We start from the raw sequence: 27,253 nt of genomic DNA on the forward strand, positions 1-27,253 counted from the left end.
AGAGCGGAGACTGAGAGCCAGGCCTTCTCGTCCAACATCAGTGTGCAACCTCACAAATGCGCTTCTGGAAGAATGGTCAAAAATTCCCATAAACACACTCCTAAACCTTGTGGACAGCCTTCCCAGAAGAGTTGAAGCTGTTCTAGCTGCAAAGGGTGGACCGACGTCATATTGAACCCTATGGATTAGGAACGGGATGTCACTTAAGCTCATATGTGAGTCAAGGCAGGTGAGCAAATACTTTTGGCAATATAGTGTATATATATATATATATACTGTATATATATATATATATATATATATATATATATATATATATATATATATATATATATATATATATATATATATATATATATATATATATATATATATATACAGTATATATATGTATATATAGTTGTGAAATGAATAGAAAATAAAATCAAGACATTGACAAGGTTAGAAATAGTTATTTGCATTTGAAATAAGATTTTTTTTTCTTTACATCAAACTTTGCTTTCATCAAAGAATCCTCCATTTGCAGCAATTCCAGCATTGCAGACCTTTGGCATTCTAGCTGTTAATTTGTTGAGGTAATCTGGAGAAATTGCACCCCACGCTTCCAGAAGCAGCTCCCACAAGTTGGATTGGTTGGATGGGCACTTCTTGCGTCCCATACGGTCAAGCTCCTCCCACAACAGCTCAATGGGGTTCAGATCTGGTGACTGCGCTGGCCACTCCATTACCGATAGAATACCAGCTGCCTGCTTCCTCTCTAAATAGTTCTTGCACAATTTGGAGGTGTGTTTAGGGTAATTGTCCTGTTGTTGGATGAAATTGGCTCCAATCAGGCGCTGTCCACTGGGTATGGCATGGCGTTGAAAAATGGAGTGATAGCCTTCCTTATTCAGAATCCCTTTTACCCTGTACAAATCTCCCACCTTACCAGCACCAAAGCAACCCCAGACCATCACATTACCTCCACCATGCTGAACAGATGGCGTCAGGCATTCTTCCAGCATCTTTTCATTTGTTCTGCGTCTCACAAACGTTCTTCTTTGTGATCCAAAAACCTCAAACTTGGAATCATCCATCCACAACACTTTTTTTCCAGTCTTCCTCTGTCCAATGTCTGTGTTCTTTTGCCCATCTTAATCTTTTTCTTTTGGCCAGTCTCAGATATGGCTTTTTCTTTGTCACTCTGCCCTGAAGCCCAGAATCCTGCAGCCGCCTCTTCACTGTAGATGTTGACATTGGTGTTTTGTGGGTACTATTTAATGAAGATGCCAGTTGGGGACCTGTGAGGCGTCATTTTCTCAAACTAGAGACTGTAATGTACTTATCTTATTTAAAGGTCTTGCTCAGTTGTGCAACACGGCCTCCCATTTCTTTTTCTACTCTGGTTAGAGTCTGTTTGTGCTGTCCTCTGAAGGGAGTAGTACACACCGTTGCAGGAAATCTTCAATTTCTTAGCAATTTCTCGCATGGAATAGCCTTCATTTCTAAGAACAAGAATAGACTGTCGAGTTTCAGATGAAAGTTCTCTTTTTCTGGCCATTTTGAGCGTTTAATTGACCCCACAAATGTGATGCTCCAGAAACTCAATCTACTCAAAGGAAGGTCAGTTTTGTAGCTTCTGTAATGAGCTAAACTGTTTTCAGATGTGTGAACATGATTGCACAAGGGTTTTCTAATCATCAATTAGCCTTCTGAGCCAATGAGCAAACACATTGTACCATTAGAACACTGGAGTGATAGTTGCTGGAAATGGGCCTCTATACACCTATGTAGATATTGCACCAAAAACCAGACATTTGCAGCTAGAATAGTCATATATTTATTTTGTATAGAGTGTATTTCTTTAAAGTTAAGACTAGTTTAAAGTTATCTTTATTGAAAAGTACAGCGCTTTGCCTTCAAAAATAAGGACATTTCAATGTGACCCCAAACTTTTGAACGGTAGTGTATATATATAAATAGATATAGATATCTATATATATATCTATAGATAGATAGATAGATAGATAGATAGATAGATAGATAGATAGATAGATAGATATAGATACTGTAATACAGCACAATCTTTAGTCATCTTTACAGTTGACAGGCTGCAACCATGTCCTGAATTCTTAATTTTCTTGCTTCTTTTCCGAACATATGGCTCTACGACCAACTGGAAGCAGCACACGGAACCAGTTATATATGATATATTGTGGAAGTTTCTCCATCTTTTCCTCAGTGTTAGTATTTATTTATTTAAAGGTCTTCACACAGTACATTTATAATTTCACTTTTGTGGTGTTTTTTTTGGCATTAGGATGTTTACTATTATGGGTGCACACATTTAGTAAACACCTTTTGTATATTTGAATTAACTACTTTTCTTTGCTGAGTTTGAAGGACTGAGGGCTGAGTGGAGAGGACTGGTTGAAAGGCAAACCAGGAAGTGGGATGTACCATCAGGCTGCTGGAAGCAGGGGACTGGATGTTAGAGTCTGCTTCTCTCTACTTATGGTATAACTGTTAAAACATTTTTGGTGTTACATTGTTGTTTTTTTATAGTTTTGTTGTAGTCAAAATGTGTTGGTTTGAATTAGTTATTCATGTTCATGCATTTTTTGTCTTTGTCTCATTTCCCACCCCTTCTCGTTTGTGTAGGCTAGCCTTTGAGTATAAATTCTCCTGTGTGTTCATTGTGTGAGGTCAGTTTGGTTTGTTATCCTGAGTTAGGTATGCCTTAGTTGCCTTAGTTGCTTTCCTTTCATTCTTTTTTTTTTTATGAAGCATTTTAAATGCCACCGATAATCAAATTTAATGAATTTTAATTCAATTAAGGCCTTAATGAAAAAAATAATAATAATGTAAGGTCTTTTAATGACTTAACTCAATTAGCTTGAGTAATAGTCAAGATGTGGATCTATAAAGTCTGAGGGTTCATCCAGAGTTTAAAATGCCCTGAAGCCCTGAATCCCACAGCCGCCTTGGTTTTGATCTCAAGGCACTGTAAAGTGCCTTGAGATCAAATCTCTCCTATCCTGGCTTCTCTTCATTGGCTTCCTGTTAAATCCAGAATAGAATTTAAAATCCTCCTTCTCACATATAAAGCCTTAAATGGCCAAGCTCCATCTGATATCAGAGATCTGATTGTTCCTTATGTTCCTAACAGAGCACTTCGCTCTCAATCTGCAGGTTTACTAGTGGTTCCTAGAATTTCTAAAAGTAGAATGGGAGGCAGATCTTTTAGTTATCAGGCTCCTCTCCTGTGGAACCAACTACCAGTTTTAGTCCGTGAGGCAGACACCCTGTCTACTTTTAAGGCTAGGCTTAAAACTTTCCTTTTTGATAAAGCTTCTAGTTAGAGTGGCTCAGGTTATCCTGAGCTATCTCTATAGTTATGCTGCTATAGGCTTAGACTGCTGGAGGACATAGGGACCCCTTTTTCATAATTATCTCTATTCTCCCACTCTGCAGAACCTGTTAGTTCAATCAAACATTCTGCTCTCTCTGCTTTTTCCTCATAGTAGCTGTTGTATCTGTCCAGGCCTGTTTCATTATTTTATATTTCATTGTTATTCTGTTGAAGTATGATAGAAAAAACAATGTCTTATTTTAATTTCTCAATTTTTATAAATTTTTATTTATCGTTACTTTTGTCAGATTCAAGTAATTCCTGTGATTATTTAGGGTTTTTTCTTCAGTAAACAGGGGATATCAACCATTTTGTTAGGTGTTCACACCATTGAACTAAAACTTCCTGGTTCCATGTAAGAAGAGCAGACGGTAAATCTAGTTCCTAGAGTTTCTAAAGTAGAATTGGAGGCTTTTTTTAGAAGACTCCTCTCTTGTGGAACCAATTTTAGACCTAGAGGTTTAACTTCTAACTTTTCAGAAACTCTGCTGTTTCTCATCATTCTAGCATCGTCTGGCCTGGTTTTGTTTATTGGTGACACCATCATGGAGAGGATCATTGGGTGCGTTCGAATTCATGGGCTGCATCCTCCAAGGAACTGGTGTATCTGGACTGGATCATTCGAAGTCCGTGAAAATAAGGAAGAGTGTTGGCTGTGGATTCAAACAGGTCCAGCCTTCGGCGGCTTTCACAGCATATCACGTATTTATAGATCAACAGTTTGCATAAATATAGATTTGTTGTTCAGTCCTCCCTGGCTAGAGCCTATCAGTATAGGATAACTTTATGTGGTGATTTCTGCCCTTTTTGTCCAGAAAAATCTTGATGTGAAATTACTGTAGTCGTATCATCAAACTTCTCTGTTTCTGATTAGAGATTATGGAATGTTCTGGTTTGATCAGAGCCAACATGCTGCTCTGTAAGCCAATACCAGAGTCATCATATAATAGATTACTGGTTAAAATACGGTTTAACTATATCATGGAAAATACAAAGGCTTCAAAAATAAAACTATTTTAGAAACACTTTGAATAAAGGGACAGATCTTTTTAACTTGGATCTGGAATAAAAAACATTTTTTTTGTTCCATTAAGTTCCAAATTCACATAGACATGCATGAAGTGTCAGGTTTTAAACAGGAATAGGAATTTATCCGGTTATAAAGTTTTAACTACAAAATAAAATTGAAGCACAGAATCAAACCACATCCTAAAAGCATAGAAATGTGACAATTTTCTGATTGATAAGCTTTTCATTTTTATGACATGACCTAAAAACCTAAAAACTCTGAGTCCTGATAAATTACTGAAATTTCTAGATGGTAGCACTTTGAAAATGATTAAAGTGCTACTTGTGTTCTAGACCCACTTTAGATTAGATTAGATTAGATGAGCTTTATTGATCTCACAGCGGAGAAATTCCCTGGTCACATATTGACATAGTAATTAAAGAAGGTGCAAACAAGGAGGAAAAGGTGCATTAGGAATAAAAAAATAATAATAAAAATAATAAAAATAAGAAATAAAAAAATAAAAAATACAAGGCAGTAACAGAGATTTGAGGTGACATATGTACAATCAGGATGGCTTATATACAGGTGGATTGACATTTACATTAAAGTGTAGTAGGTAAGGTAAACCATTAATTTGCACACAAAAAAACATTTGCCTTTTTTTGTTGAGGTTTTTACAGCCCTAGTGGCTTGTTTTTTATACAGTAGGCCGACAGGAAAGGGGCTACGAGACATGCTGCAAAGGACCTCAGGTCGGATTCGAACCCGGGTCGAGGACTCATACACGCTAACCACTGAGCCACCAAGGCACGCCCACATCCCTGCTTCACAGAACCAGAAAGTCAGCCTGGCTTTTTTTTTTTATAGATATGTTTATAAATTTTTAACATAGAACACAAGCTCAGCGGTGCAGAAAAGAAAAATATTGGAGGCATACATATTTCCATCATTATATAGTCCAAATCTAAGCTTTTATAAACGCACTAGACAGGATGGAGGACACCCCTCCTTCGGCATTGTCAAGGAAGGGCTTCCATATATGTCCAAAAGTGTTAGAGTGGACGAGGTATGTTAGAAAGTCAAGAAGGAAATATTCAAAAATATGCTTCTTCCAGCCAAAAATAGATTTATTAGAAATCCATTGTAAAAAAATATTCTTTCAAGCACAAAAAATTAGAACATTATACAATTTGCTCTGGTTTTCTTTATGTTTGTTTGGTAGACCAAGGAGAAGAAACTCGATCGATATCAATATGGGTTTTACAAATTTTCATTGTCTCCACCAGAATAGATTCCCAGTATAACTGGATCTTAGGGCAGGACCAAACAATGGGAGGCTGACTTCATGTATTTTGCATTTAGGACACAGTGAAGGGAACCCGGGTTTAAACTTAGACATCTGTTTTGGGGACAGGTAGTAATTTAAGTTGCAATAGGAGTTGATAACTGAGGACTTTGTCTTATTATGTGCTGCCCTGATTATGACATTTTAATCCTTTGCACATACTGAGTGACACTTCACGCGTTCTGAAGAACAGTTTATGGATGCCCAAAACCTCAGTGTCCCTGAGTGGAGTTGTTCCCTCATTAATAAAGTCTCTTATCTGGAAGAAACTGAAGAGGTTATTTATCCCAACTCCAAAGGCTTCCATAACTTAATTAAACGACATTAGAACACCCTCCCTAAAAAGACAGTCCAGAGAAGAAATACCCTTAGCAACCCATTCCCCAAAACCTGCATACAACACACCCGGAGGAAAGTCAGGGTTCTGAAGGGTGTAAATGGGATGTTTTTCCAGTTGTTCCCTCAATATGTTGAGCTGCCCTCCAGACCTCGACTGTTTTCACAGTGATTGAAATGTTACAGCATTTATTTACTGTTTAGAGGTCGGCCTCTCTTATCTATCCCACTTTAGGAGAACCATCCAGTTTTATCCCAGCCTTCAAACTGCTGCTATGCTTCCATCATTCTCCTGACTGATGCTAATTAGCCTGCAGTAAAACACTGGGGAGGAAAATGTGAAAACATTTAGAGAAATAAAAACATGTCTGAAACCAGTATAAATAAATAAAACTTTATTTTCAAAAATTGTTATGTACATTTATAATGCTTTCTGTTTTATACATCAAAGATTTGTACTAAATGCCTTTAAGGCACAGAGATAACCAGGCTGCTAACAGCAGCTTATTATGTGCTGCCCTGATTGGACATGTAAACATTCGAATGAGGAGAATTAAACAGGAACGCTAATGGGAGCAAATCTAACGCCACACAGAAAACAAAAAAACAACCTAAAGTTTGACAGCAGCCGGTCATTTCCAGAGGAAATCCACCAACTTTGGGAAGAAGAAAAACAGGCAATCCTTCTGAGCTGCAGACGTTTTCTGATGGTGGGAACATTCTGGAGAAATGTTTTTTATTGTCAAATCTGCCAACATGGACAGATCTCTGTAGGTTCTGTTAAGGGTTTGCTTTTGTAAAAGGTTATCATCAGTCTAAAAAAAAAAAAAAAACCATTCCAAGATGCCTAAAAATAAACACAAAAATAAAACCATACATGGCATCAAAAACTCACATCGTTCTTTAGTTTCCTTTTTTAAATTAAAGTCAGACATTGGTTGAGTAAACAGGAAACAGAATCCCTGAACAGGAAGCAGTGTGATCTCTTCTGTGTTTAGTTTTGACGGGTCTGTGGACAGCGACGCTCCAGAGCGTTCCATAAACCAGCCCATCTGAGGTCCACTGCAGCGCAGAGGATCACTTCAAGCTTTTATTCAGATAAAATCAAGCATCCATCTTCTCCTGCTTCTTAAAAAGCTTCATGAGCTGGTAAAACCGTTGAGCGATCTGAAAGACAAAACACATTTAGACTTAGAATGACACCTCAGCAGGTCTAACTGGAGATAGATCCCATAATACAGAGCCTTGCTAAAGTATTCACCCCCTTGAACTTTGACCTTTTGCCACATTTCAGGCATAAAGATATAACATAACAAACGGAAGCTTTTTAAATGGTAGTCCTTCTAGTTTTGGTTGATAAACATCAACACCGTAACACAACTCAACTCAAAATGTTGGACACTGGGGAGCTTCTCTTCTCTTGGAAAATAAAACCTGCTGTTTTCTAGATGCTACTGTTTCCCAGCATGCATTTGGGCTCTACTGATGCTGGAGGTTATTTGGTATGAAAGGTCCATTCATCCCCAGACCAAAGCTGAGCAGAGGGGTGTCTGCAGTTCAATGCAGTGAGGAACGCTCTGATCTTTATATTGGAGAAACCAAACAACCTCTCCACAGACGCATGGCCCAACACAGAAGAGCGCCCTCCTCTGGACAAGACTCTGCGGTACATCTACACCTGATGGATAAAGGACATTCTTTGGAGGACCAGAATGTTCACATTTTGGATAAAGAAAATAGGTGGTTTGAGAGGGGCATGGAGGAAGCCATCTATGTTAAGAAAGAAAAACCAAACTTAAACAGAGTGGGGGTGGACTGATTGAGTTGATCCCTTCATGCTACCATCACAACCCCTAACCCTTTACAGGGGAACAGAAGACCTCACCTAATTATCCAGGCCAACAATTCTCTCTACCAACCCCCGTTCAGAGACATATACAGGTATGGGGCATTACAGGCTAACAAAGAAGACAAACAACCTCCATTCCAAAGGGGTGGACCCGTTCATCTGTTTCAATTTGCATGTTTTCTAAAAAAAAAAAAAAAAAAAAACCAGGCTTTGTTGGGCTGCTGTATAAAACCTGGAACTCAACGCTATCCCTGACATTTTGAATTGAAAAAGCTTCCTGGATGAAAGAGAAACATCTTAAAACTTGGAAACAAAGTGGACTGTTTTTAGCTTTTTTGGAAAGGTCCATACACTTCATACTGTGCTAAATTCATGTGTATTTTACATTTTGTTAAAAAATATATATATATTTCTTATTTTGTAGGTACAGATTTTATTTCAGGATAACCCTTTTAATAAAGAGGATAAAAGTGAGGGTGTAAAGTCCCTCAGTGTCCATAGCTCTAACAGCATATGCTGATATTACCCAGAATGCTTTGCGTAAGCATTCTGGGTAATGTCTGCTTCTTCTGAGGACTTCCTTTTCGTAAACATTTTTTCTCTTACAACCCTCGGCCATTTTTAAAGAACCGCAGTGAGAAAGGTGAGCTAAAACAACGGTCTGAAACCATAGCTCACCACAGATGCCCGAAAGTATGCGGAAGCAGAAAATATAGCTAACAGGGCGGGCACGTAGGACAGCCTAATGTAAACATAAAACCAGAATGATTGACAGTTAGGAGGACCACTTATTGAAAAGATCCACCCGGAAATAAAAGATGGTGCTGTATACCTTTCAGGGAATTTATAAAACTAAAACCCTCTTCTGGCAAAGCCACTCGGTCTATGGTTAGAGGAGACTGACCCCCTTTGACCAGATTGTTCTTTCAGTCAGCAGCTGGAACATCTGGAACAGCTTTTCTCTCACTATCAGAGAATCCTCCACTTTTAACACATTCAGAACTAAAAACTGGTTAACATCAAATCAGCAATCAGCTCATTAGACCTTACCGATCGATCACCTGGTGCATGACCCGGCCAGATGTCAGGATCAGGTGTTCCTTTGTACATATCTGTACATATAAGCTAATGTCTCTGTTTGGACTGTAGGTCCTGCCCTTGGAAGGATGTAGCCTCATTTCTTTTACATTTTCTATGTTTTATCATTTTTTTTCCTTTTTTATAAAGGTAGCTAACACTGACACATTTACAAAAATTTTCATAAATGTGTACTGGCAAATAAACGGATAAATAAATAAATAAATTCTTCAGTGTGAATGATTACAAACCAAAGGAGTCTAAAATGTTTGTTGAGCCAACTAAGAAAAATAAATATTCCATGGGGAGGTGGATAATTTTAATGGTTTGATTAAAACTGGGAAAAAAGACCTTTAATCTGAAAGTGAGTAAATAATAATTTGTTGAACCAGACAATTAAAAAGGGCCATAAATGGCGGCCTGTGGTGAATCCGTTCCAATGATAAACTGGAACCATTGATAATTAGGATGAGTTTCAATGAGTAACTAACATCTCTGAGTGATTCCAGGACAGTGGGGGGATAAATTAGCTGGAGGGAGAGTAGATGGACTCACCTGCTCTGATGGCTTGTTCAGTTTCTCTGAGAGCGTAGAAAACGTCTCCCTGGAAGCTCCTTTGGTTTTCAGGCTCATCAGAATCGCTCGATCTTCATCTCTAAGAACAAGAGACTCAACATCAATCCTTCACGCTTTACTTGCTTAGACATGGCCTATGCTCAACATGGCAGCTAGAGGGCGCTCCAGCAAGCTTAAATTAGGAAACTAGGGCTGCAAATAATGATTATTCTGCAAATTGATTCATCTGTCGATTCTTTTTCCTATTATTCAATTATTAATCGGATATTCAATTGAGTTTATTTATATAACACTAATTCACAACACGTCATCTCATCAATATCAATTTTATATTTTTATTGAATTGAAAATAAGTTTAACAAAACTATTTTAAATTTCTTCTTCATTTTATTTTGAATTGAAAAAGCTTCCTGGATGGAGAGCGAAGCGTCCTCGAACTTGGAATACAGTCCATTGGTTTGTTTGTTTTACTTTGACCTGGATGACTGAGAATCTTCACCAGCAGGTTTAACAAAAATGACTGAAACAAGCAGAAGGTCTGAGCTGATGTGACAGCTTCAGTTTACTGAAGTGCTGATGAAATCCACCATTTTCCTTAGAGAACCATGGATCAGTCTGGATGATCGAGTCGTCTCTATAACGTGCCTTCAGATGGTGGCTGAATGGAGGGAATCTGCTTCAAAATGAGGAAGCAGCATCCAGACCAACGGTTCTCAGGACCCGATCCATCGCTCAGCTGGTTCTAGCTTTTCTTGGATCTCTTTATTTTTCTGTTAATAATCTTTCTGTCCTGCTGCTGCCTGCACAGGACAAGATAGCTGCAAAAATACAGTTGAATTGGACGGCAAGTTAAATGTGCTTAAAATGCAGATCCATCTGAAAAGTAGAAGATGGAGTTATTCTATATGGCACTAAAGTTATGCATGATTCAATTCAGTTTATTTATATAGCTCTACTTCACATGATGTCATCTGAAGGCACTTTCCAGTTCACCAGGTCATCCAGTCAGGTTGATTCAAAGCTTCTAAGGAAACATTTTCAGCCAATTCAACACCAACCAAAGTCTTTATCTGTGAAGATTCTGGATCTTCCAGCTGATGGTCAAGCTTGAAAAGTCCAGCTTAGGCAACAGTGGCTCTGATCCCTCCCGCTCAAACGCCCCCAGGTGACCTCCATGGCCAATCCAGTGGGAGGGATCAAAGCCACCTTTTGTCCCCCTTAACTCTTTATTACACTTGTTATATCATCCTCAGTGCTCCTTCCTCCTCAGAGAGGAGAAACGTCTTCTACAAATCTTCCCCTAAACTGAACTCTCCAAGCTTGACCAACCAGAATCCAGCAATCAGAGGAGTTACCGACCTGGTCCACGCCATCACCACCTCGCCCTTCTTCCTGACGATGTTCTTGGCGGACAGGCTGCTGGGGGACAGAGCTGAAGGTGAAAGGTTCTTGGTGGGATGAGCCTCCTTCTGACTCTCCTCCTTTCTAGACCGCTTGGCTTTCATTTTATCCTGGCCTCTTTTCCGTTTCCTGAGCGGGTCGCGGCCTCTGGTGGTCTTCTCTGACGAGCTGCTCGTGTCGATGGTGAGACTCCTCTCTGACTCGGACACGTTGGCGTCGTCCATAAACGCCATGGAAGCGCTTGCTTTGTGCTGTGCTTTAGGGGGAGTCACTTCTACTCTTAGCTGTGTCCTCTCTCCATCTGTGACGGTTCCACTGTGGGGACTTGGAGACGTGGCGTTATAACCGTCCTCTGCTGGCGTCTTTGCAGATGGCGTGTCTGGTTCTTGGTTGGATGAATGGCTGACTGGAGCCACTGCCGGTTCCTGGGTGTCTGATCTGGAGTCTGGCTGACGAACCTCAGGGCTCTGGGTGAGATGGATCTGGTTCTCTGAAGGTGGGACCATGCAGCGACCGCTATCGTTCTGACGTACCTGAGAAGCGGCTGCATCTTCCTCAGACGGCTGACCTTCTTCTATCAACGTCTTGCTTAAGCTCTCTTCAGCGATCAGGGTGGTTTCTGCAGCTGAGTTGATCTGACGGATCTTGACGATGAAGTGATCGTTGGACTTCTCCATCACCAGCGCCTGCATGGGAACGTGGGGCTTGAAGGCAGGAGCGGGCGTCTCTGAGGTCGTGCTTTCTCTAGAGCTGCAGCTGGAGTTATCCAGGGCCAGGTGAATGTCCTGCTCTGTAGCGTCCTCCCCGTCCAGCAGGGCATCCTCACTGATGTGTGCACTGATAACACTGTCTGGAGTGGACACTATCGGTCTGCCAATGTCCGCTGGCTGCAGGAAGCTGAGGTGGCTGTCGGATTTAAGAGGCGATGGGATGGTTAGAGAGACTGCCAGGTCTTCAGCTAAAATAGAAAAGGTTCTTTCTGCGGCCAGGGATCGGCTCCCGGATGGAAGCTCTAAGAGGCAGCTCTCATCAAACAGTGCTGGGTTAAGGTGGATGTGATCCTTGGCACACGGGGACGACCTCTTTCGGGGTGAAATGCTGGACCAGGTGGCGACGAGTCTGGGTGACGCATCGGGCTTGGACGGGGAGGGGAACTTCGACGGCGTGGCGAAGCCGAGAAATCTTTCCCCGTCCTTCCTTGGAGTCCCAATGGACCACGCCGTGCCGTCTGCAGACACCCCAGTGCTTTCTAACAGGTCAGAGCCTTGGAGGAGACATTTGAATATTTCTCCCATCTGAGAGTCTCGAACTAGATTGAATGTCAGACTGGAAGCTTGTTGCTCGGTTAGCAGCTGGAAGTCGGGTTTATCCAGCATGGAGCCATTTGGAGCAATCATCACGGGACAGGCTTTACTTCCGTCTGAGGGCGGGGGGAGATGGACATCCTCTGGGGTTTGTGTCTTAACACCTTCTTGAGGAGCCGCGTTAGAGGTGTCGTCTTTTTCTGCGTGAGACATTCGGATGTCTTTACCTCTGCTTCCCAGGCCGGTTCTGTACGGGACCACTGCACTTGACTTGGTCCTATTCAGGCTGGAGTTGGGTGAATGAGACGTGTTCTGCTTTTTGACAGCAGCCTGCTGGGATTCTAGTCCCTCTCTGGTGGACCTCTTATCTTCAGGGGGAGTCCTCGCCGCCTGGCAGAGGCTCTTCAGCGCCGTGTGGATGTCTATGAAGAGGTAGTCCACTTGGACGTCTACAAAGTCCCACAGTTTCTGCTTTAGGTTGGCCGCTTGCTGCTCAAAGATGCGTTTCACGATGCCGTTGTTTAACAATTTGCTGAACACGGAGGCAATCAGCTTCTTCAATTTAGACTTCAGCTCCTGATCGTTGCTGCATATTTGGCCAAACTGAGCTCCATCCACAAACTCTATGAAAGACTTCTGGAAATTGTCCATCACTCCGTAGAAGCTTTTCTTAGGGAACGTTTTATGGAGCTTCATGTATTTTTTCCGCATCTCTGTGCGAACCAGCTTGAACGTCTCCATTATTTCTTCCAGAGATGAAAAAGAGGCTTTGCTTGCTGCCGGACAAACGGTCTTAAAGCGACTTCTAGGACTCTGCGTTGAGACGGCAGCTGAATCCTCCTTGGACGCGACCCGACGTTCTTCTGGTTTTTTCCTGGAGCTCGGCTTATTCCTGACCGGTTCCGCTAGCTTGGTCCTCTTGGCGGCAGGAACAGGAGAACTTGCATTCGGCTCGTCGCTGTCGCTTAAAATTTCCCCTTCTTCCAGGTCGGTGCTGAAAGGGCTGGAAGTCTGCTCAGACGCCATGTTCACCACGTTCTTTTCCTCCCGATTAGCCGGAGGACCGGGATATTTGTTCTCCTTGTTAACATCCAGTTTCTTCGAGTTGGACTCGGCAACAGTGCTAGAAAAGTCTGGGTAGAAAAGAAGAGAATGTCAAAAAGCATTCCTGAGTTATTACGGAGAGCACTGAGAGTTCAAACGTTGTGAAAATGTTCCAGAGCATCAGCTACTAGTAAACCAGGTTTAGCCATTATACACGTGGTCAAATCCTGACCATCATAACCAACATCTATCAAGGTAAAGTAAGACTAATATGAAAGGTGAGCATCAACACAAAGGCATTAAAGAATTTAACCCATAGAACCATTATGCTACGTTCAAACCTCACGTGCTTTGGGCAGCAGAAGCAGCTGCTTTGCAGCATAGTCAATGGTTGATGCACATCAACAGGTCCTGCAGCGCGTCTAGAGCAGCAGGAGCAGCGCGTCTAGAGCAGCAGGAGCAGCGCGTCTAGAGCAGCAGGAGCAGCGCGTCTAGAGCTGCAGGAGCAGCGCGTCTAGAGCAGCAGGAGCAGCGCGTCTAGAGCAGCAGGAGCAGCGCGTCTAGAGCAGCAGGAGCACGGCGTCTAGAGCAGCAGGAGCAGCGCGTCTAGAGCAGCAGGAGCAGCGCGTCTAGAGCAGCAGGAGCAGCGCGTCTAGAGCAGCAGGAGCAGCGCGTCTAGAGCAGCAGGAGCAGCGCGTCTAGAGCAGCAGGAGCAGCGCGTCTAGAGCAGCAGGAGCACGGCGTCTAGAGCTGCAGGAGCAGCGCGTCTAGAGCAGCAGGAGCAGCGCGTCTAGAGCTGCAGGAGCAGCGCGTCTAGAGCAGCAGGAGCAGCGCGTCTAGAGCTGCAGGAGCAGCGCGTCTAGAGCAGCAGGAGCAGCGCGTCTAGAGCTGCAGGAGCAGCGCGTCTAGAGCTGCAGGAGCAGCGCGTCTAGAGCAGCAGGAGCAGCGCGTCTAGAGCTGCAGGAGCAGCGCGTCTAGAGCTGCAGGAGCAGCGCGTCTAGAGCAGCAGGAGCAGCGCGTCTAGAGCAGCAGGAGCACGGCGTCTAGAGCAGCAGGAGCAGCGCGTCTAGAGCAGCAGGAGCAGCGCGTCTAGAGCAGCAGGAGCACGGCGTCTAGAGCTGCAGGAGCAGCGCGTCTAGAGCAGCAGGAGCAGCGCGTCTAGAGCAGCAGGAGCACGGCGTCTAGAGCAGCAGGAGCAGCGCGTCTAGAGCAGCAGGAGCAGCGCGTCTAGAGCAGCAGGAGCAGCGCGTCTAGAGCAGCAGGAGCAGCGCGTCTAGAGCAGCAGGAGCACGGCGTCTAGAGCAGCAGGAGCAGCGCGTCTAGAGCAGCAGGAGCAGCGCGTCTAGAGCAGCAGGAGCAGCGCGTCTAGAGCAGCAGGAGCAGCGCGTCTAGAGCAGCAGGAGCAGCGCGTCTAGAGCAGCAGGAGCAGCGCGTCTAGAGCAGCAGGAGCAGCGCGTCTAGAGCAGCAGGAGCAGCGCGTCTAGAGCTGCAGGAGCAGCGCGTCTAGAGCAGCAGGAGCAGCGCGTCTAGAGCAGCAGGAGCAGCGCGTCTAGAGCAGCAGGAGCAGCGCGTCTAGAGCAGCAGGAGCAGCGCGTCTAGAGCAGCAGGAGCAGCGCGTCTAGAGCAGCAGGAGCAGCGCGTCTAGAGCTGCAGGAGCAGCGCGTCTAGAGCAGCAGGAGCAGCGCGTCTAGAGCTGCAGGAGCAGCACATCTTTACGCATCTGAGGAGCTGAAGCTACACCTGACAACATGAGATGCTTCACAAGCAGCTTTGGACTTTCTCACTTAAAAACATCAAAGGAAAGGTCCATTCATATTCAGAATTCAAACTTCTGAAAGTTCTTTAAATATGAAATGATTCCATCCTGTTCAATAAATGATCAGTGTTTTTAATTCAGAGTAATGTTCATGTGAATGTGCTTTACTGGAGGCATCCATGTTTGTCAAAGAACACTACTGCCACCTACTGGTCTGTGACGTCACGGTGCGGTATCGGCTGTTGATCAAGTCCCAGTGCTGTATCTGGTGTTTGTCACAACGCGCTATTATCCAAGTCATCTTGAAAACATTCTTCTTCCAAATGTTGGCTACATATTACGGGTTTTTTCTCTGGCCAGAAGTTCGATGGCAAATCCTCCCTCTTCAAGTTGGCGATCCAACGACCAACCCGTCCGTGGAGGATCAGGAATCAGAAAGGTGGAATAACTCTTTTTTTTTCACTTTTACCCGATGTATTCCAGCATCCAGCTGCCATGCACGTGGGCATTATCAGTTTCACTATAGCTCTGGTGAATTTCAATGGTGAAGTCCTCTGGAAATCTTCAATAATTGTTGTTGATTGCAGATGTGTCTAGTAGTTCCCATTGATTCTGCTTGTAAAGCGGGGAGAATGGCGCTAGGCTTACCGCACCGTGACGTCACTGCTGGAAGATGGCAGGAGGGAGGGGCTACTGCATTTGGGGGAAAATGGCCGTTCCCAGACTCAGTGATCATGATGAAAATTATTGTTTTTATTTTTTTTACTGAAATTCATTAAATCATCACAAATGTTTTAGGTATAAATAATGATCCATTGATTATTCCTTGCTGATGGTTTCCTTTAAAACTACTGATCACAGCAAATATAGCAAAGCTGCTCTCTGGCATTGAACAAAGAAGCAGCAGAAGCATCAGAGAATCTGGAGACGCTTTACTGGACGTGCTTCAGGAGTGTCAAAGATCCTCTTTGGGCACGTTGAACCTTAATGTGGACAAGCATCAAAAATGAAGCAGCAGGAGCATTTTTGCTGCTGAAACCGTGTGTGGTGTGAACGTAGCATACGTAGCTTTGAGTCTGTAAGCAGCAGAAGCAGAAAAAAAGTCGCTGCTGCATTTTTTATGCTTGTACACGTTTAGTTCTGACGCTCGGCTGAAGCATCTTTGCTGCTCTGGCTGCATGGTGGTAAATTGGGTCTGATGCGCGTTGGGCGGAGCTTCACTATCCTTTCTTTGCCTGGAACAATGGCAGCCATATTTGCTGTGATCAGTGAGTAAAAAGTAGTTTAAATCTATGTTGAAGTGAGAAAGTCCTCCTGAAAACATGGTCTGTGCAGTCAGTTCATCCAGATTACCATCCTGCCTTCAATTATTATTTCTCTGTGGGAGCCGCTCAGACCCCCGTACACCGGCGGGGCGCTGTCCCTGGGAATCCCCAGCAGCAGCAGCCTGGGTGCCTCTTTGTGGTTTTCTGCTACTGTTCACAGCGGCTGGAATAGAGTTTAGCATTTTTTACATAAGTAATCTAAACTGCAGGCACCAGGATAATAAAAGCAGGTTTGTACATTTTAAGTTAATTTAGTCGTTAATAACCTGTTTCAGAGGAGTGATCATAGCGCTCTTCATCAGCAGTGCTGTGTCTGACTCCCTGCCAGCTCCCAGATCAGCTTCTCTGATTGGTTGATGTGGCGCGTCCAGCAGCTAAGGTTCAATTTTTCCAACTGCTCAAACGCGGTGCATGACCTTTAGCTGCGTCTTGATGCGCGTCAACCGTTGACTTTGCATGTAAACCAGCTGCTTCTGCTGCCTCTGCTGTGTGCGGTCTGAACGTAGCAACAGTTGTCATGTGCTGCAAAGCTCTCAATAAAACTGAACCATAAAGAAATGGTCTAAGAGGAGCAGCTAGCGGCCTAGAAGATGCAGGATAAAGGTATAAGTCTAAGAACGGCAGGTTTAAAGTTATAAAGACCAGATGAAAATAAGCAGAGCAAGGTGCAACAGTTACTCCAGCGACCAGAGAGGGTAACCATGGAGATCATCTGGCTAACATTACCTCTCTGAAGACTCTTGACATGTCCAAGCTTGCTGTGCGAATGGGGGACGCCCCTCTTAGCCGGCAGTATGGGGCTCCTGAGCGGGCTGATGGCCTCAGGGATTCTCCTCAGACTGTTCAACGTGTGCATCATGGAGTCTTCATCGTGAAGTAAGGACACCGAACCCGACGGATCCTGACTGCAGATCTTCTTGGGTGTAACAGCGGGCGTTCTGGCTTTCTCTGGGGACACATTCTCCTCAGCTTTACCTCCAGCTTTGGATGCTACGATGCAGCTAACGGAAGAGCTGGATGGACCGGTGACGGTCCTCTCATCACTGGTGTCTACGGCCGTACGTGTCATGATATCAATGGCGTCCTTTAGACTCAGCCCCTCCTGTGGAAGCGAGTTCAGACAGATGGACACTGATTCCAGGTCTTTAGGGCTTTCATCCTCTTCGGCGCGGCTGGTTGAAGATGGAAGGCAGGGATCTTCCTGACTGATCTCAGCCTGTCCACACTGCTGATCTTTAGTTACGGTTTTCTCCATCATGTCCTCGCTGTCCTTCGGTGGAGGCAGTGCTGCAGCTTCAGGAGAAACGTCCAGTGGAAGAGGAGTTTCCTCTGAAGCAGCTTCTGTAGCAGGACGGTCAACCGTGGGCTCTGGCTCTGAGGCGTGTACTTCACTGGCTTTAGGTGTGTCGCTTATCTGCTGGCTCTCTGGGACCTCCTGTCCACCTTCTTCCCGTCCACCTTCTTCCTGTCCACCTTCTTCCTGTCCACCTTGTTCCACCATGGTGTTGTTTGAGACCACTGATGGGTGTTCCTCACCGTGTTTCTGATGACCCGTCTGCTCGTCCTGGGCTGGATCCTGGGCTGGATCCTGTGGTCGGCCCTGGGGGGAGCTGGTCGGGACAGGTGGCATTTTTCCAGGAGATTCTTCCACGATTTCCTGACCAACCCTTCCATCTAATGTGTTACTGATCTTCTGGTTACTCGGGGCCTGAGGATCCTCTGTGGATTGCTCCACAGCACGTCCTTCTTCCGGCTCACTGTTGTCTACTTCATCAATGACGCACATGTCTTCTATGTTAGGCTGCGTGTTTTCCCCAGCGGATCCATCTCCAACAGCCTGGTCGAGTTCTGCCGGGTCGTCTGGACCGCCGTCTCTGGGTAACACGTGCCTTTTGATGGGCGAAAGCGTTAGATTCAGCGTTTCCATGAAACACAACTTCCTGTTTGAGTTATTTTCATCCACAGAGATATTTGTTTCTAGATTGGGTTGATCAGACGAGCTTTTGGCATCTTTAGGATTCCTGTCCCGTCTTCCCTCCTTGGATAAATCCACTTTATCCGATCGTTTATCTCTGTGCTTCTTCCGTTCTCTCTTATCCTCTCTCTGACTGCTTCTGCTGCGATGCTTTCTCCTGGTTTCATCCTTACACCTTCTATCTACGCCTCTGTGAGGATCTTCTAGCCGATCCTTTTCTCGTCCCTTGGTGCCGTCACCACAGTGCTTAGAACGCTGATCTGGAGAGGAGCTCTTCTTGTCCTTAGAATCAGTCCACCTATCCGATCTGTGGCTTTTAGAGCTCCTTCCTGGCTGGTTATCGGTAAGTTTATCCCCCTCCAGAGAAACATTTCTAGGCTTTTCTGAGAGCTGAGCTTTACGCTCCTCCTTTCTGCTTTCAGAGGAAGCTGCAGAGTATTTTTGTGAAGAAGTCGTAGCTCCCTCTGATCTGCTGTGTCTCTCCTCTGTTTGGCCTTTGTTTCTGTGTGACCGGGAGGCGTGGCCTTGCCCGGCGTCTCTGTCCTCTTTATGGACCTGCTTCTGCTCAGAGTCCTTGTTATGATGTGAATTTCTAAGCCTCCTTTCTGCTGACTCGGACAGTTTGTGATTTTCCTGTTTGTCCTCCTTGTCTCTGGACCTGTTTCTCTCTGGTTCCGTCTGTTTTTCAGACGCTTCTTGTCTTTTTGAACGGTTATGAGATGAGGGGTTTATAGATCTGTTGAAGTGACAGCTTTCTTTTGTTGAAGGTTGAGCTGCATCCACTCCAGGAAGCTTCTCCTTAGACTGGGGAATTGGAGGAGGAGGCGGCGGTGGCTGCGTTCGTGAAGAGGAGCTGCAGGTGGAGATCCGATCACTCAAATTTGGATCCTTGGTACTTTTTATCTGAGGCCGATGATGGTGATGAAGTCCTAACGCCCTACAGCCAAGAAGACACAAACTTCAAATGAATTTACAGGTATATTGTGTATATTAATGAAACACATTCAGGGTGCGGTGACTCACTCACCCCTGAGTCAACCTCCGTATCTCAGCATCTTTCCGAACCACTTCTTGTCTCGCTGTTCGCAGAAGGCAAGAGATGTTCTTCTTAAGACGGTTGTTCTCGGTGCTCAGCACAGTGTTCTACAAACGGCAGACACACAAAAATGCTTCAATACTTGTAATTTAGACCAAGATGTTAGCATGAAAAGCTAGCAGCTTATTTTGTAGCGTTGTACCTTGTGACCTGAAATCTGAAGAGCTCAATAAAACTCTAAAATATTTTTAGTTGATCAAAATTCTTTCACTACAACCTTATAAACCTGATCCCAGAAGTCATTCCAATACAGTAAAAAAAAAAAAACAATCCACTGGACTTTGTTTCCAAGTTTGAAGATGTTTCTCTTTCATCCAGGAAGCTTTTTCAATTCAAAATGTCAGAAATCGCGTTGAGTTCCAGGTTTTATACAGTAGCCCAACAACCTTTAATAGAGGGGGTGGACTCAGATTTCAGCTTTCAAAAACCTACAACACAGCAATCGAGTTGATCCCTTCCCGCTGTCATCGCAACCCCAACACTTTACAAGGGAACAGAAGAAATCATCTTTTCAGCCAGGCCAACAATTCCCTGTAAAGTCGTAGGGAAGTCATATTTAAATGTCAAATCATCCTGACTTAAACATGTATATAATTGTAATCTTTATCAGACCATATTGTCCCAAAAGGTAGAAAATTTCCATGAAAAAAAAAAAAATTCTGTGTAATAATCTGTGTTTTTTTTCCTGTTATTTTATGTAGGCCAGTTCGTTCTACGTCAGCCTGAACACCTAAATTCGGCCAATCTTGATTCATGTGTCGCAGCTAATATACACAACAGTTAAAATCGAAATCAGTATCATTTCCTTTCTCATTGAGTTGCGTCCCAGTGTTCACGGGGATGGACGTCTGTGTCTTCAGCAGGCGTAGAGCTAACAGAACTGGCAGCGTTGCGAGGCGAGGGCTCAAACATGTACGGCTGGAAGCCTTCTACACCAAACCAAGCTTCTGCCGCCCTGGCGTCCTCTTCCACAACATCTTCGTCCCCGCTTTCCTCCTCTAAATAAAAAATGGATGACGGAGGAGACTCATCCACGACCTCCGACACTAAACTCTCCTCCTCTTGCATGTTTCCTCTGTCCATAGCGTTCCTTGACAGCGTCGTTTCTAAGTCACCAATTTAGTGCTACTTGGTCCCAATGGAATTTCCCATTGGGAACCTGCTAGCACTAAGTTGCTAACTGGTTAGAAAGATGCTTCCGACAAACCGGCCACAATCAAACTTGCTTACAAACCTTCTGCCACAACAATCCCGCCCCCTTGATAATCGACCAATCACATTCACTTTATTCACTCCTGTAAAGTCGGGCACCATTCAGGAGAATTTGGAAATGCAACGTTTGGAACGGCTGCTTCCCTAGGACGTTAACAACCCCCTTTCAGAGACATAGACAGGTATGGGGCATTGCAGGCTAACAAAGAAGCCAAACGACCCCCATTCCAAAGGGGGGGACCCGTTCGTCCGCTTTTATTTGCATGTTTTCTAAACTAAAACCAGGCTTTGTTGGGCTGCTGTATAAAACCTGGAACTCAACACTATTTCTGACATTTTGAATTGAAAAAGCTTCCTGGATGGAAGAGAAACATCTTCAAACTTGGAAACTAAGTGGACTGTTTTTTAACTATTTTGGAACAACTATGACCTGGATGAGCTTTCCAGAAGTCCTGTTTTGAGCAGGACTCTATTAGCATTACACATTATAAATACACAAGTTAGAGCAGGGGTGATCAAGTCCAGTCCTCAAGAGCTACCATCCTGTAACTTTTAGATGCATCTCTTCTCTAACACACCTGAATCGAACGGCTCAATCCATCATTTAGCCCAGCAGAGGAAAGGTAACGAGCCACTCATTTGATTCAGGTGTGTTAAAAGTGGGGTGCATCAAAAAGTTGCAGGATAGTAGCTCTTGAGGACTGGACTTGAGCACCCCTGAGTTAGAGTCTAATGTTGACATCTTAACAGCAGGGAAGACACTGAACCTTTAACAGGATTGAATGGCCCAAAGAACAGAAACAAACCTGTATTTCCATCTGCTTCAGTCTTGTGTGCAGCTCTTTGATTTGCTTCTGTGCTGCCTCGAACCTGGATTGTAACTACAGACACAGGAGAAGGCAAACTTAGAGCTGTGCTTTCTGGTAGACGTCACCTGCTGTACAAATATTAAAGCTACACATGCAGGAAACGGCAAACTGAACAAACATAAAACCCGTTGGTTTAGTGATGTCTGTGGAGGATCACCTCTAGTCGGGCAGAGCACCAGGCTAACACAGCCTCTGCTTGGCTTTATAGAACCGATACGCTTGTTCTCTCTGAGCGAATGAAGCTATTAGGTTCTCTGGCACTCATCGTTTTTCCTGACTTGCCACCGGAGGAATCAGAACACATTTCTGGGTTCTTGACGAGTTTATTACAAGCATCATTAAGCAGCATCTGTAAACTACTGAAGCTCAGCAGTGATTGGCTGGGATTTGTGCCACAGATTGAGTTTGATCCAAGCAACATTGAAAATCAGGAAAACTATGGAGTCCGAAAGGGGACAAAATGTTTGCAAACTTCTAAAACAAAAACATGGAAGTGGATATTTAATGTGAATTTTTTTTACCTTATGTAAGGTAAACTAAAAAAGCAAAAATAAAATAAGAATTGAATCTAAATTCAGTTTTGTATTTTAATTACACTTTTTAATTTTTTTTCCTTTAGTGCAGTTTTAGATTTTAGATTTTCAGAGTCAAATCTATTACCGTCAGTTTCTTTTTTTTGTTTCAAATTCCCTTTTAGTTTTCAGGATTTTTATTTTCTTTCACATTCAGATTTTGACCCCAGTCTGACGGCAGTGGGCGGAGAAACGTGACTGACAGCAGCGCTGGAGAGGTGTCCTGTTCCATGAGGGGAATTTAACATTTAATATCACCTTATATCATACAGAAAAAAACCCAGCAGAACCGCTTCAGCATAAATAAGAAAGCATGCAAGGCGGCCTAAAGTCCTCATCATGACCCAGTTTCATTAGTAAACTCCAAGTGAACATATGGAGTTAAATGAACAGAAGTACCAGCGGTAATAAAAAGTTTCTGCAAAGAGAAGTTCTGCCTGAAAACAGATGCCACTCATGGGATAACTCAGTTTTTCCCAAACCCAGAAACAGGAAGAGTTCAATGAGAGCGCCTCACCTCGGTGTAGGAGGACTCTCTGTGAAGCTGTTCCTCTGCAACAAGGTCTTCATAGAGATCCATGGAGTCCTTCAGCTCTGCGCTTTGAGGAGAGGGTCGTTCTGTAGAGACAAACCAGAACATGAAGTTTGAAAAGAACAGACATCTATTAGTGAGTTATAAAACATGAACAACATGTTTACCAGGGTGGCTGTCCAGATCAGCATCCAGGCCTTCGTAGATATCCACCGACTCCTCATCAACACAGGGAGGAGCAGCTGTGGATAAAACCATGTCAGGATCATTAGAAATGAGAGGATAGTTTCTAAACAATCATATAGGTACAAGTTTCAAACTAAATGTTCCATTATTGTTGAACGAGACACTGAAGAACAATCAATCGTGATTAAAACAATATTCAACAGTATTTTCATGGGTTTACTAATAGAAAGGGTGGAGTCACTAGGAAATAGGATAAAATGAGAGATGGTAGAGGAACACACAGAGGGAGGGATGCAGCAAACCCAGGAGAGGAGGGGGGAGAGGGGGAGACAAAGGACATAAAGCTGCTGATGATTTAGACCAGCGTCTGCCCGATGTATGGAAAAACTTGGCAAAAATGCTGGCATACAATGGATAAGACACGCTGAAGCACGCTGGCACACGTCCACATACGGCGAGAAATTTGGATCATGCTCAAACTTTCCAGTCGTGGCGTCTAGCTTATCCTAAACCTCTGAGTAACTTATCCAGAACTTCTCTCCAAGCATATCAAGGTATCTGACGTGTTCCAGACGAGCGCTGAACGTGTTTCTAACTTCCAGCTGCTGTATAATGGCGTATTGGCAGCGTTTTGGTATAAAGGGGGTTCACAGGAGGAAACCATCAGTTCTCCTCCAGACTTCATCCCCATCATAGGGTGAGCCAGAAGGGGAGGGTGATGGATCCTCCCTACGTTCACCACCAACACACTTCCTGGTAGACATGACGCTCAATCTGCTGACACCAAAAACCTTCTTTCTTTTTATTTATTCTTTTTTGGGGTGGGCAGTAATATTAAAGCTCCCCTCAGGAGCATCAATGCATCTGAGGGGGAAAGCTTTAACTGATGCTTCGTAATGCCCATGAAATGATGCACATGCATCATTTCATGGGCATTACATCCAGTGTAGTCCTGTTTCTCTGACAGTGACTAACTGGATGTGCTCTCTTCATCCTCTGACATGGGAGCTGGCTCGGAGCTCGTCTGCCTGGCTGTGTGTTTCCTGGACGGGGCCGCCTGTGGAGCTGGTTGACAGTTGCCTTTTGTATCTATGCTTCTTTTTCTATGTCTGCTTCTGTCTCCTTGAACCCCAGTCGGCCTCAGCAGATGGCTGCTCACACTGAGCCTGGTTCTGCTGGAGGTTTCTTCCCGTTAAAAGGGAGTTTTTCCTCTCCACTATCGCTGCAAGCGTTCTTAGTGTGTCAATGAATTACCAGTCATATCAAATGAACTATTCTCTCATAGAATAAAGAGATAAAACATATACTTACAACCAAAGACTTCACAAAACTCCATCCTTTCAAATCGCTCTGCTTTTTGGCGAAAACCTAGAAAAAACAAGTAAGGATTTTAGTAAGAATCTTAAACATTCAAAAGAATGAGACAATTAAGACATGAAAACTGATCTAAAGCAGATGTTTATTTTTCCTATGACAGCAGATCCTCCTGCTAATTAAAGTAAGGAGTTTGGAGGCAGGGAGACACCTGAACATGTGGGACAGAGGCTGCTGAAGACCCTCCTAATCTAGGAAGATGGAAATTACTGTAACTGGATGAAATATTGAAAAAAAAAAAAAAACAACACATTCAACAATGTAATTAGTTATGAATTAAAATCAAGAACAGAACAGAATAGTTTCATGAGGAGATTTAGACGCTCCAATGTTTCATCTGGACTGAGAATGAATAAAAGAAGCAGATATGCTGCAGCACGTCTCTCTATGGTTGTTATACAGGTTCGGAACATAAGGAACAATCAGATCTCTGATATCAGATGGAGCTTGGCCATTTAAGGCTTTATATGTGAGAAGGAGGATTTTAAATTCTATTCTGGATTTAACAGGAAGCCAATGAAGAGAAGCCAGGATAGGCGAGATATGATCTCTCTTTTTAATTTTCATCAGAACCCTGGCTGCAGCATTTTGGATCAGCTGAAGGCTTTTAACTACAGTTTGTGGACTTCCGAATGTAGAGAATGACAATAGTCCAGCCTTGAAGTAACAAATGAATGGACTAGTTTCTCAGCATCACCCCTGGACAGGAGATTTCTCATTTTTGCAATGTTCCTCAGATGAAAGAAGGAAATTCTAGAAACCTCTTTGATCTGGGATTTAAATGACAGGTCCTGATCAAAAATAACACCAAGATTTTTTACTTTATTATCTGAAATCAGTTTAATCCCATCCAAATGAAGTGACTGGCTAATCAGTTTCTTTTTCAGAGACTCTGGTCCAAAGACTATAACTTCTGTTTTGTCTGCATTCAGAACCAGAAAGTTAAGAGTCATCCAGGTTTTTATGTCTTCAAGACATGCCTGTAATCTATGTAATGGGTTAGCTTCATCTGGATTTATAGACAGATATAGCTGGGTATCATCAGCATAACAGTGGAAATTAATCCCATGCTGTCTAATAATTCTACCGATTGGGAGCATGTATAAAGTAAAGAGAATTGGTCCTAGCACTGATCCCTGTGGTACTCCACAGGTAACCTTTGAGCGTGTTGAAGATTTGTTCATGTGAACAAACTGAATTTGATCAGATAGATAAGATTTAAACCAGTCTAGTGCTGTACCTTTAATTCCAACAAAATATTCAAGCCTTTCTAAAAGAATATTATGGTCAACTGTATCAAATGCAGCACTGAGATCCAACAGTCGGCCAGAACATGGAGGTCACCTGGGGGCGTTTTATTGGGAGGGATCAGAGCCACCGGAGGCCAAACATCAAATCCAGCTGCCTAAACTGGACCTTTTCAGCTTGAACATCACCTGGAAGATCCAGAATCTTCACAGATAAAAGATTTTGGTTGGTATTGAATTGGCTGAAAATGTATTTTTTAAAAGCTGTTAGCTTTTGTTTTGTTTTCAGAAAACCGAAAGGAAAAAATCACAGAATCTAAAGTTATTCATTTCTGTATTTGTTATTAATAGAAAATACATTATTCACTGCAAAAACAATCTAGAGATAAGTAGAAAATGTCTTAAATCAGGTGTATTTAGGCTTAATTTCAGTAGGTAAATAAGATTATCTGCCAATGGAATGAGTATTTTACTATTAAAATAAGATAATATGCACTTAATGCAATATTCCTTTTTCTTGTTTTAAATGTAAAGTGTCTTGTTATATTGTCAAAGTGTCTCACTTACCTCAATTCAAGAACAAATGCACTTAGTTTAAGAAAAAAAATAACTTTTTTAGACTTACATTTTTTTGCAATGTGACACCTTTAACAACCACTGAACATGTTTTCCTCTCCTACCAACAAATCGCCCAGCAGCCAATGTAGATCTGTGCTGAACAAACAGGGATGGAGTCAAGGGTCACACGTCATTAATTACTAATATGTTTACATCTATCCATTTCTATCTATGCTTCTTTTTCTATCTCTGCTTCTGTCTCCTTGAAACCCAGTGGGCCTCAGCAGATGGCCGCTCACACTGAGCCTGGTTCCGCTGGAGGTTCCTTCCTGTTAAAAGGGAGTTTTTCCTCTCCACTGTCGCTACAAGCATGCTTAGTGTGGGGGATTGCTGAGTCAATGAGTCGATGCAATCAGCTGGTTTTCCTTTGATAGAAAACTTGGAATCAATCTGACTGGATGATCTGGTGAACTGGAAAGTGCCTTAAAATGACATGTGATGTTAATCGAGCTATAGAAATAAACTGAATAGAATTGATACATGTACAGATCCAGGGCCATAATCTGAGAATATCACTGCTGACTTTGAGCAGAGCTGTTTCAGACTGGGTGTTCAGGTGGTAGTGGTTTGGTGGAGGGTCTGCTTCCTTCATTACCATGACCAATCAGCAGTCACAGTAGATGTGGAGCTGAATGCAGGTGAAAAACAGCTGTTGCTATGGTTACCAGGTCAGGAACTTGAACATTTCCTGAACATCAAACATGTGAACTATACCTGGAAATGTTTATAGATAAAGAACAAACAAAGAGCCGCTTTCTGCGCAGCTTCTTAAACTGGAGAGAAAACAAACTAAAGACTAAACACTGAAATGTTTTTACTTACTTTCCTCAGTTCTTTTATTGCTTTTGTTTATGTCTCCAAACCCAAAGTCGCGCCAAGACTTCATCAGACAGGAAGTAAGGACATTTTCCCGCGGTCTGCCTCCGTTTCAGCGGTGACTGCCTCCGTCCTCAAACTGGTTTGAACAGGAATAAACTCCCCCTCCCTCAAAGCAAAGGTCCGGGTAGAAAGGTTCAGCTGCTCCCAGAGTCCCGCAGCTCTCCGGTGTTTGACATTTTCAGCCAACAGACAGGAGCGGAGAGCAGAAAGGCTGCAAGAGGAGAACAGGCTGCTGCTGCTGCTGCTCGGGCTGAGGGGAGCCTGCTTCCGGTGCGTC

The 27,253-nt window shown here is 43.5% G+C and overlaps 1 protein-coding gene across 1 annotated transcript; it reads right to left on the reverse strand.

The window, feature by feature from the left end:
- Positions 1 to 6,462: 6,462 nt before the first annotated feature.
- casp8ap2 (caspase 8 associated protein 2) lies at positions 6,463 to 27,226 on the reverse strand. Its single transcript, XM_038289211.1, has 10 exons — positions 26,920 to 27,226; positions 24,170 to 24,226; positions 22,840 to 22,914; positions 22,658 to 22,758; positions 21,506 to 21,580; positions 19,419 to 19,534; positions 17,143 to 19,328; positions 10,946 to 13,424; positions 9,566 to 9,665; positions 6,463 to 7,251 (listed from the first exon to the last, which is right to left on the reverse strand). Exons 1-10 carry the CDS (start codon positions 26,981 to 26,983, stop codon positions 7,189 to 7,191), a joined length of 5,316 nt encoding a protein of 1,771 aa, XP_038145139.1. The 5' UTR covers positions 26,984 to 27,226; the 3' UTR covers positions 6,463 to 7,188.
- Between the last annotated feature and the right edge of the window lie 27 nt (positions 27,227 to 27,253).

The sequence above is a fragment of the Cyprinodon tularosa genome, unplaced genomic scaffold (assembly GCF_016077235.1).
Source record: "Cyprinodon tularosa strain WSP-4 unplaced genomic scaffold, ASM1607723v1 ctg266, whole genome shotgun sequence".
Lineage (NCBI taxonomy): Eukaryota > Metazoa > Chordata > Actinopteri > Cyprinodontiformes > Cyprinodontidae > Cyprinodon > Cyprinodon tularosa.

Bases quoted from the DNA above. Each gene is read 5' to 3' on its own strand.
- casp8ap2 (XM_038289211.1), bottom strand. From the start codon at position 26,983: ATGAAGTCTTGGCGCGACTTTGGGTTTGGAGACATAAACAAAAGCAAT. The intron at 24,227-26,919 runs GTAAGTAAAAAC...TGTTTTTTCTAG, and splicing joins CAATAAAAGAACTGAGGAAA to GTTTTCGCCAAAAAGCAGAG. The intron at 19,329-19,418 runs GTGAGTGAGTCA...TCTTGGCTGTAG, and splicing joins ATACGGAGGTTGACTCAGGG to GGCGTTAGGACTTCATCACC.